The sequence below is a fragment of the Typha latifolia genome, chromosome 1, assembly GCF_019914945.1.
Source record: "Typha latifolia isolate L0001 chromosome 1, TyphaL0001v2, whole genome shotgun sequence".
Lineage (NCBI taxonomy): Eukaryota > Viridiplantae > Streptophyta > Magnoliopsida > Poales > Typhaceae > Typha > Typha latifolia.
In genome coordinates this window covers 14,522,998-14,534,546 of record NC_133086.1, presented here as the reverse complement: position 1 = coordinate 14,534,546, position 11,549 = coordinate 14,522,998, and the positions used below count along the sequence as shown (strand labels likewise).

Below are 11,549 nucleotides of genomic sequence, written 5' to 3'. Positions count from 1 at the left end.
TCCAAAAATAAAAAAAGAAAAAAAAATTAAATATAAATATAATTTAAACCCTAACGATGTGGCTAAAAATTTAGAGATCTCATTGAACTTTTCTTTGATTGTGCTATTTAACCCTCTTATAATCTATATACAATTTCTTAACATACATTATTTCGAATATAAAATCTTTTTAACAGAAATCTTTTTAGGAAAAATCTGTACAAATCTTTTTATTTTCTATCTTATGTTTTTTTTTCTCATCTCAATCTTTCTCACTTTTATATTTTTGGCAATAAAAAATTTAGAGAAAAAGTAATATGAAGTGCAATTAATAAAAAGTTTAATAATATTAACAGAAATTTACCTTCAATGTTAGCTTTGATGGAATATTAATAGTTTTGCATAGAGTTAAGTAACACAAATAGAAGTTTATGAAGACACTTAAAATTTAGTTTAACTATATAGAGGTAAAATATATTTTTCACTTTTAGAAATTAAATAATAAATCTCGCTGCTAAAAGATGTGGATGTGGATGAGCCACATTTTATTCAAAGTAATTGATAAAAGTTAAATATTGTAATTATCATTGAAATTATTGTCTTTTTTAAAATGTCATTCTGTTTATGTTTATATAAATTATTAAAAATAATTGATAACTATCCAATATTATATCCAATACCATAATACAATAAAATATATATTATTTTGTATATAAAAAATTTATTGATAAATATTATACACAACTCTCGAAAAAATAGTATTTTAATTATTTATATGAGTTTAACTACCTTTAATAATTATCTATTATGAATATTTTTTTAAAATAAATCATAATGACAATTCGAAAAAATACAAAAGATTTCTGTTGCAATTCTGATATTGGAAAAATAAAATGCAGCGGCAATTATGACATTTTGAAAGTTTTTGGTGGCAATTATGCAAAACTCTCTAAATAAAATATGAAATTATATAACCTAAGAGGCGCATGCAATTTCTTTTTCAGCGCTTATGCAATTAAAGATACAGTATGATTCCGCACTTTAGATTCCATCTGATAAGATAAAAGAGCCTTTGACCATGTGTTTGTGCTGAGAGAGAGAGAGAGAGAGAGAGAGAGAGAGAGCACAAGTGATATGATAACCCTCTATCTCTTGGATACTGTGATATGGAAGGGAAGCCTTGGGATAGAAGCTCAGAGTTTAATCATGGCAGAAGAGGTATGATCATTACCCTGTAATTGCCAGCAAGAGCAACCTTCATGCAGAGAGAGAGAGAGAGAGAGAGAGAGAGAGAGCTTTTGGGTTTATGTACAAATTTAATTCTTCCTCCTCCCCTAGCTACTGATGTGAGCTTGAGTATATAGCTTGGATGCAAGTTCTTGAAAGGGCAAATTGTGGAAAGTGATCAGTAAAGAAAGGCAGAAAAGGGAGAAAGGCAGGCCATCTGGGCATCTGGTTAAATGTGTCTTTGGGTGGGGGTGGGGGGTGGTGGTGTTGAGATTCCAATAAAGCTCACATAAATCCCATTAATCCTCTCCTCCTTTCCTCCATCTTGGGACTATCAAGCCTTTAAACATCATGATGGGGTCTTCAAACCAAGAAGAACTCATCCATGGGTCCTCCTCTCTACCACCTGCTGCTGCTCCTCCTTTCCATGGTGTGGGAGTGGTAAGCAACAATTACGAATGGAACCAACCTCTCATGCTGTAAGTTTTCACAACACAGAAGTTAGTTATTCCTTTCAGTAAAATTAACTTCTTCCACAATTAATGTAGAAAATGAATGAATGAATGGATGCTCTTTGAAGACATTATATACTCTTTGTCTGAATAAATTCCTAGGATTTGGAGTTTTCTTGCTTATTTGCACTTTTTTTTTCTTTCTTTTTTTTTTTGTTTGCTACTTGTGTTGTCATTACATGGATCCTAGGAATTAATTTGTAGCCTAGGATCATGACAACTTCAGGAATAATTATCAGAGTGTCATGACTCCAAAATTCTTCTTTCTCCTCTCCCAAGGAAATTAGAAATAACTGCATGGCTGTTTTGCATGAGAAGAATCTATCAGTTTTCTCTATCTCTTTACTGCAAAAACTCTTTAGATTTCAAACCTTAAGTGTTGCTTAAATTAACTATGATATATATATGTATATGCAGGAATTGTGGTGACTTCACTTCAGATGTCAATGAGGCCTTCTCATCAATCCAAAGGGATCATGACATTAATCCAACCCCTCCTCTCAGCTCACTTCTGTTGCAAGATCTAGGGCTTCAGTGGGATACTGGCAATGCCGATAGCTTCATGAACCATCCAGGCCACTTGCCAAAGATCAAACAGGAGCTATCAGCCGCTGATACATTATTCACAAAGCTCAATGAACACTACCAACTAGACGAGAAGCTCCTCCTGAGGAGTACATATCCTTTAGAGAACAGCCATAGCAATGGCCTACAGCCCCCGGCCGGCGATTCGTTATACAACCAGGCGAGCTTCGCCTTCGATCTTCCAAGCGCTATGACGGCGAGACTGAGTTTGCCGCCGTTGCCACTCCCGGGCGCCGCAGACATGAACGTCCATGCTTTGCATCTGTTAGCTTCTGCTAGAATGCTTGGTAGGAGCTTTTGCCAACCTTCTTGGAATGGTATGGCATTGCTAAGAGAGGGCATAAATTATGGGCCTTCACATCTTCAAGAAGCTGTTCAAGGAGTACTACCAACCAGTTGCAGCCACCATATGGTGATTCACTTTTCTTCTCCAACACAAAGAATAATCATACTAAAAGTTAATTACTAGTACTAATAGTAGAATGGATAGATATATACATACTAGTTCTAATATTCATAATATATTATGAATGGACTAAAACATCAGCATTTAAGCAGTATTGAGGTTAATCAATCCTAGATTAGAATGTTCTACCACCAACATTTTGGAAATTAATGATCACCAAAATTGTCGCATTCATTGGCATTAACTTCATTCTCGAAATCCCTCGGCCATCTTCGATTTGCTCTTATTTTGATAGGTTGTCTTTCCAGAATATATATATTCTCCAAATAAGTACACCTACTAGAAACTAAAACTACTACCTTTAATATATTCTTTAAATATTTTATGATCATATGCAAGGGCCTTTAAAGTGTTCTATACTTCTATAGATATCTAGCTCTTAGTATGTGTGTGTGTATATATATATATATATATATATATATATATATCAATGAACCCATAGAGTACATTTACATGTCTCTTTTCAGCTTTATGAGTGACATACATCATCTTTTACAAGAAAGCGATTAGCCACTGTTGTTGTACATGCTTTGTAGTAGTTCCACAAGCATCAAGATCACTAACAGCTAAGCTCTCTCGCTCTCTCTCTCTCTCTCTCTCTCCCTCTCTCTCTCTCTTTTAACTGTTGCTTCTCCAAAGGTGCCATCTTTAGTGAGTGGAGTTACAGAAGCTAGAGCTACCAACATTGTGGAGCACAAAGCATCTCAAACAGTGCACCGAAAACCTCGGTTCGAATCGCGTTCCTCGTTCTCCTCCTTCAAGGTACGAGCTATAAGCTAAGTAAGCAACTATACATAAGAGTGCCTTCATTCTTTTCTAGCCCTTCTCTTTGTGCTTGTTAAAATGCTTGAAAGAACCAACGGTAGGTGAGAAAGGAGAAGCTGGGAGACAGGATTGCTGCTCTTCAGCAACTAGTCGCACCTTTTGGCAAGGTACATATATATATCTATCTTTCTACCTACCTCAGATATTGTTATTACCTAGTTTTAGTAGGAAGATTAGGTTTCAGTAAAATATAAACAGGTTAGAACTAACTTCACTGCATATGTTCTTCTTCTTCTTCTTCTTCTTCTTCTTCTTCTTCTTCTTCTTCTTCTTCTTCTTCTTCTTCTTCTTCTTCTTCTTCTTCTTCTTCTTCTTCTGGATTTTGCTCTATATACAACACCAAGAATGCTCAGAGAAAATGGTTAACGGTAAATATTAATTTTTATGGGTTTACCAAAGAGGCAGCAGATGATGGTCGATTGTTATGGTACAGTGGCTGGGAAAGGAGTTGTTTCTTCTGTCCGCTTTTAAGCACTTTTATAAAGCTAGGTGAATAGTACATTAATTGATCTCTTCTTAAGGTTGGATAGAAGGAAAAATAAATAAATGGGATAAGTATCTTGATTAGATGTAATAGTAGTAATAACCACAATCACAATAACAGTAATAATAGTCTGATAGCATAAATAAATAGCGATTTTTGTATATTTGCTATTGAAACTTTTTCAATTACCATAATTAATTGTTATTTGCTTCCTATCTGCACTCTTTAAAATATCATAATTGCAACTAAAACTATTGAACACCATAAAAAAAGTTTGTCATTCCATGAGTGAAATCTAACTGGTCACTATTAAACTAAACTTAGATTAAGGAAGGACTATTTTGTCGGTTATCTAATGTAACCGCAAACAAATAAAATAACATAGCAAATTATATGTCTTAATTGGTTCTCTATATCACATTTTAGCCATAGTTATTATAACCGGATCGGACATTGTCTCAATTAGAAGTAAGGCTACTATGTTACTAGTTCAACCAGTACTGGCACGGTTGGAAGGCTAATTTGTAAATATATAAATAATATATTTATTATTCTAAGTATTATAAAAAACTAAAAAAAACCTGTGAAAGTAATAAAATTGTATTTCTTCAATTATTTTAGCTATTTTTAACTAATATTTAGATTTAAGTACATTAAATCGTATAACTTATATAAAATCATATCCTAATTATAATTTTAATGTTTAAAAATATAATTATTTTAATTTTAGGACTAGATTACCCTCGGGATAAAAATATAATAGTTTAATATTAAGGACAAGTAGGTAATGTTGAAAAAAGTGAGCAACTCAATGGATTGAGGAGTCAATTGTGTTTCCCACATGATAATAAAACTGAATTGGCTTAGTTTTTGGTTTACCAATCTGACCATCTAGTCCGGTATGATTCTAATAACTATGTTTTTGACTTTATAATTAGAAATAAAAAATTAGGCACTAGGTATAAAAAGTTGTAACACCGTTTTAAGATATTATGTTTTAGATTGCAATACACTAATCCCATATATATATAGAGAGAGAGAGAACTTATAATTATACCTAAATGGGAGATGGGCATTTCAATAGAGATATAAATTGAATGACTACAACTATATTAAACTTCTTGATATAATGGCTACAGTTCTAATATGATATAAGCCTCCCTTCACTTTGAAAATAATTTTTTTCTTACTCTGAAATATAACTTTTCATTCCAGAATAATAGCTAAATATCATAATTATTATATTCTATAATACAAACACTATTTATCTTATACCACTCACTAACTCAATTATATTTTACCATTGATATTTATCCCATCAACCTATTTTATATTAAATCAAAAAATGTTATGATAATTTTATTAAATATAACATACATTTTTGTCATTTTTTTCTTCACTTTATATAACATCAAAAATAATTATTACATTCTTATTCTAAAATACAAGTGAATATAATAATAATTATTCCTAAAATAAAGCTTAATTTTAAAAATAATAAAAATAATACATATTCTAGAATTTAACTTATTCATAAAGTAAAATGAGGGCTAACTTTCCAGTATGATCTCAAACTAAAACAAATAATATATTAAACTACTTTTACGACTTTTGATAGGATAAACTAATGGTGTTCATGCATATTGACTTAATGCTACACTTTATAGGTAGCTACACCCTCTCAATTGTCATTAATAATTTCTGTTAACTGTGAGATGTTACCATTGAATTTGCATTCAAAAATATATTATTTGCCTTGTCAACTTTTGGCTAATTTCTACTACTCTAAAGAACTAGGGTTCAGCATGACCACATCTTGCCATTGTACCTGCCGTTAATTCATATAACTTTCCAACTCGAGCATCTTTCGTTGCACCCTTGACCATTCACATCGAGAGATGAGAGAGATATTAAACATATGATTGTATCCTCCACATAATTTTTAATTCTTAGCTTAAACAAATAAAATGCAAAATAGTAATTAACGAATCAAGTAAAGATGAATACTAAGATTTTTACGTAAAAAAAAAAATCACAACAACTAAAAAAATGACTGATCCAAACTCGAATCAAACCATTTACTAATAAAGTGTAGCAGTTTACAAAACTAACTTATAGAGAATCTTATCAATCTGTACTAACCTTATTTGTTAGATCCCACGACACACCGCTTTCCGTAATAAATTTTCAAACCTCAATGACTCTTGAGGTTGATTCTTTCATTTTTGTGACATTTAAGATGAATATTTTTGTGTGTAGAAGATGATCAAAGCCTCTATCAGTAAAAAGCAATGTTTCTTTAAAAGCTTCTTCTCCAAGTAACGACCAACGACACTTGGAGTTAGAGTATCATAGGTCTTATATACTTTATAAAGATAAGGTCAAATATTAGTCAAATTAAGTCTCACAGATTTTCAAATTTTGCAAGATTCACGATTATATTTGAAGTAAAATCACCCCCGTTTGAACGACTTGATTTGCATCTCTATATCTTCAAACGATTGCTAACGTGTATTCGAATGGTCCAAACAATACCTTTATATTTTCAAATGACTTTAAACGGCTGTCAAGGTGCATTGAAAGTCAAAACTATGCATCTGTATCTTCGAACGTCTTCTAGGGTGTGTTCAGATGCCTTTCAAAAAGCATGACTTATTATTTGCTTTAAATTTTTAAATTTTTTTAACCAAATCTTACCAATACTTGTATATATATATTCATTTACATAGATCAAAATACTCAGAATATTTTTTACATATTTACCAACATTAAAAACTTAACAAAACTTTTCTATTATCAAATATGTGAGTTGATATCCATTGATCCTCTTCAAGCAAATAAACCAATATAGTTAGCCTTTCTTGCCTTAATTTCTTTTTCTCACAGAAATCTTCTTACCTTCACATTTCATAAATGATCCTTAGTAATTCTGTGCTGGTTTACAAATCTCCTCACTATACTTTTTGCATCTCAATGTTCAAATACGTTCTGAACAATCAGACACCTCTTTACATTCCAAATGTTCTTTGAACAGTTTGATCAACTGAACTGTGAGCGTGCATATAGTCCCTAATTAATGTCCTTCAAACTCTGTCCGATAGAATAGTTGAATTACACCTCTTTAAATGTCTTCAATCTTCTCCGCTTGATTTTATCCTAAGTTAGGTTTGTGTTTTGACTATATACATGACATTCTGATAACTTTATACAAGTATTTTTGTTCATGAATTTGTCACTAATACATAATTGCACTAACGGGGCACATAAAATAGATATCTAGCCCCTTATCAAGCACCCAATTCTGAAGGTTCTTCTAAAGTTCGTCGGTATGAATATCACCACAAACAAAGTCATAGTTAATAGGATCTTTCTTGCTATAATTCATAGTGGCAAGATTATTACAGAATATGATGTTATTGAACTCATTCAAATTCTCGGGGATCTCTTTATCCTCCTCCATCCATAAAGAATAGAATCTTTTCTTCAAGCACATTTGTTTTATAAGTACTAATTAGTTTAGTATAAACCCTCTAACTTAAACTCTCTTTAGACTACAAATCTTTGTCAAGATTATCAAAGTAATCTAGCAGCATACAACAGAGCAAAAAAAAAATGTTATTGAACTTAGTTAGCTGCCATTCAAAGCTTGATTCTTTCATGCAATCCCTATTAATATTTGATCTTTTTCTCTTTGGAGAATCTATTTTCTAAGTTATTGGTCTCACCACAAGACGAAGCACCATCCATGTTGTGGCTGCCACATTTTCATCTGGAACTAAAATATAGCACTTGAGAAAAGTTGTGAATGATCATCTCATTCTCTAAAACAATGTTTCATGATGAGAGCTTCTTCTCCATCTTCTATCCATTGTAGTACATAGCCATGGTATACCATGTCAAGAAAACCTTTTTACTGCAAATTCAAAGCTTGTAATTAAAACATCATAACTTTTACTGCAATTCAAAGCTTGTTGAACAATTCAAGTGATGAGAATCATCTGTAGTCATTGTTGCACTCATAAATGATGAACCCTTAGCCTCTAAAATTCAAAGTTTTCTTCTGCCCATCAAAATTCTCCACCTCAATCGAATTTTCCACCAATGAAGTAATTCGTTAAATACCTTTCACTCAAATCGTGAAGCCCTGATACCAAGTATTGGCGAGATAGATGAGCCCTTGCCATGTGAATCTGGACTTGATACAACCTTGAAGCCCAACCCAACCCAAAAGCATAAGCCATTATTAGTCATTCATTTATTAAAAGAGATTTAATTCTTTTCTTTTACACTTTTTGGAACCATACAATAATAATTAATTTATGTCCTTTAATTTTGCCTTTCTTTCACTTGTACCTTAGTTTTGATTCATTCATCTAATTGGTGATGCAGACCGACACAGCATCAGTTCTAATGGAGGCTATTGGATACATCAAGTTCCTTCAAGATCAAGTTGAGGTAATCATCATTCTTATGCAGCATGAACACTTCAAAAACATTCAATCTTATCCAAACTATATATTAAGTTTCTTCAAGACCAAGTTGATCAGGTAATTGTCACTCATATGTACCATTGAACACTAATAAGTGATTCATTCTAGCCTAATTATCAGAAAGGGAAAACAGAGTCTTAATTGTACTTCAACTCTATGTATCCATCTCTCTCTCTCTCTCTCTCTCTCTCTCTCTCTCTCTCTCTATATATATATATATATATATATATGTGTGTGTGTGCTTTTTTTTTAATAATTAGAGTCCTCAATGTGCTGTATTAAAATCACTGTTCACTGTATGCAAGAGAAGATTCTCCTCAATATTCATATCCATTTAGCAGAACAGCATATTTACTATGGAGAAAATGGAAACACATGATTTATGTAAAGAACAAATGAGCAGAAAAAGAAAGAAAGATTTGTTGTATCTTAGTGGAAGATAAATGAATTGGATAAATCACTAAAATCTTAGCCTTTTCTGAAGGACTAGAGATGTGGAGTACTTAATCACCAATAAGAACTTATTTACAAGATTAGTCTACCTACATTTATACATTCATCTAGCAAGTGCAATCCTTAGCAGTTCTTATGAAATATTATTACATTGTAAATATGCAACAATCTGTTCAATTAATCAGCTCAAGTCATATTAATTCGATAGCAAAGTTCGTTGAGAACTATTGAGTCGTATGTTACTTGGGAATTTGATTAGACAAAGAGAACATGTGCATAATTATGGTCATATATCCAAATCCAAAGGGTTATTTATTTCATGAGAAAATTCAGCAATATTCTAGTTTAACTCTTTTTTTAAAGTGGTCACTTAGTGATATTCTTTTTTCTTTCTATTTTTTTTATCTTGCAGACACTAAGCGTACCTTACAGGAGACCATCCAACAATAAGAAATTAAGGACAATGCAAGGGGTATGTCATAGACATTTTTTTTCAATTTAGTAGCTATCATGAAACTATTTACTGCAAGATTTACTTCCACTTTATGTTTTGTTTGATATCAATTATAAATTTTGATACAAATCTAATATGTTTACAAATCAGAAGACATATTGCACATAATAGATCAACAAATTTTTATCATAAGTTCCTCCAAACTCATGGATTTCGATACAAGTAATCAAATAGGGTATATCTTTTTCCTATCTTTGCAAGGCAAATTGGAAACATGCAATGAAAAAGAGGCCATAGTTTTTGCTCAGGGAAAAGCCAAGATAAAGCTTTGCATCTACATTCATTTATAAATTTCTTCTTGTTCATTCATCTCAATCAATTTTCAGCATCCTATATTGATAAATTCAGTGTCAGAAGAACAACCATTAATCTTCAGATAGATCTTTTTTTTAACCTATTTTGAAAAGGTTGTCATAGAAGGAGGATTAGCTAACTCTTGCATAGACTTAAATTTCTGTTGAAGTGCATGTTTGCATGAACTTCATTAAGAAAATATAAACTTACACATTGTGACCTGACTATTTCTCTGTTAATAGAGCTAACGATAACCGAGCCATTAGATGTTTTGGCAAGTTATGTCATATTTATGAAACTAAGGTCAGTTGCTCCTTGTAGATAATCTGCTCATATACATTCTTTTTTACGGTAACTAGGTAGCGAACGAGGAGAAAGATATGCCAAAGCTTGATCTAAGGAGCAGAGGGCTTTGTCTGGTGCCTTTGTCATGCACATCCTATGTAACAAATGAAAATGGAGGAGTTTGGTAGCAGGCAAACCAAATTGCAGAGCAAGTGTTTGAATTATGTAATGGAAGTGTTGTACATTAAGTTATAGACAGTAAACAAGTCATTAATGGAAAATTTTCTCTCCCTTTCTGTTGACTATCAATGCTCTATGTTTTGCAGTTATACTACCCTAGCAATCAGAAGAGGTAACAATTTGATGGAGCAATTAAGTTTGATCAATATCTGATGACCTGTACTCAGATAATAGAACTAAGTTTGCTCCATTTTTGGTGTAAAAAGTTTATTATTATTTTTCACTTATCACAGATGAATATCGTGTAATGCATATATATATATATATATATATATATATATATATATATATATATATATATATATATATATTGCGGTAGCCTAACAGCTTAAATTTTTTAGTTAACGAGGTTATGTAATAATTATCATCCATATGCATCTAAACTACTCCTCTTAAGCTTTTCATTTGTTTTTTAAAATATATATACTCCTCTTAAGCTGGTTACACCCATTGGAGCCAATTAGAGATCGCCAAGTGCTTGGATGTATGAAGTAGCTGCAGAGAGACACTAGCGCTGCATGCTGAGTTGGCGGTTGGTCGTTGGCAAACAAACAAGCACGTAATCTGGGTGCAGGGAATTTCCTGCAGTCATTGCCGCCCGCATCCGACGAATACCAGGAAATGAATTTAGGTTGTTGGCTCACCAAATTGGGTTTGGGTAAGCCACGCATTACTTGGGCCCCACAAGATAGCCCCACAAGATAGTAGCAATCAACATGCGAGCACATGGTGGGCCAGATGAAGGGGGGGGCATTTTACATAATTGCCACTGAAAACATTCAAAATGTCATAATTGTTACTATATTATTTAAGATATGACAGGTGTCTCTAAAATATTTTTGACTCTTTCAGAATTATTATTATAATTAATTTTAACATAATATTCTTAACAAGTTATTATTAAATTTAAAAAACACATCTAAATGATTAAAATACCCCGTTTTTAAGTTAAGAGTGTAAAAAAAATTAGGGTTGATTACACATACCCTCCTAAGATATATCTAGTTTTTACGGGCACTCTCTTATTTTTTTCATTATAATATAAATCTAAATTTGGATCATAGTGAAACAACAAATGACAGTGATGTAAAACATCTAATGACTATTATACCCTTAATAAATATATCAGCTCATTAATTTAGCCAATAAATAAAATAAAATTAGAAAATTACCAATATATCCTCAATGAATTTAT

At 32.0% G+C, this 11,549-nt stretch overlaps 1 protein-coding gene across 2 annotated transcripts; it reads left to right on the top strand.

The window, feature by feature from the left end:
* The first annotated feature begins 1,053 nt into the window (after positions 1-1,053).
* On the top strand, positions 1,054-10,586 carry LOC140780697 (transcription factor bHLH110-like). 2 transcript variants are annotated; one of them, XM_073126409.1, is made up of 8 exons: positions 1,054-1,685; positions 2,136-2,715; positions 3,409-3,531; positions 3,636-3,701; positions 8,468-8,533; positions 9,434-9,493; positions 10,189-10,339; positions 10,441-10,586. In XM_073126409.1, exons 1-7 carry the CDS (start codon positions 1,558-1,560, stop codon positions 10,300-10,302), a joined length of 1,137 nt encoding a protein of 378 aa, XP_072982510.1. In that variant the 5' UTR covers positions 1,054-1,557; the 3' UTR covers positions 10,303-10,339; positions 10,441-10,586. The 2 variants fall into 2 exon arrangements, with proteins under 2 accessions (XP_072982510.1, XP_072982509.1); XM_073126408.1 differs by lacking the exon at positions 10,441-10,586 and having other exon boundaries at positions 10,189-10,423.
* The last annotated feature ends 963 nt before the right edge of the window (positions 10,587-11,549 follow it).

What these genes read in the sequence shown, in the direction of transcription:
- LOC140780697 (XM_073126409.1), top strand. Translation starts at nt 1,558, where the DNA reads ATGATGGGGTCTTCAAACCAAGAAGAACTCATCCATGGGTCCTCCTCT. An exon ending in CCAGTTGCAGCCACCATATG is followed by an intron (nt 2,716 to 3,408) that starts GTGATTCACTTT and finishes GCTTCTCCAAAG; the next exon opens with GTGCCATCTTTAGTGAGTGG. An exon ending in CCTCGTTCTCCTCCTTCAAG is followed by an intron (nt 3,532 to 3,635) that starts GTACGAGCTATA and finishes AACCAACGGTAG; the next exon opens with GTGAGAAAGGAGAAGCTGGG.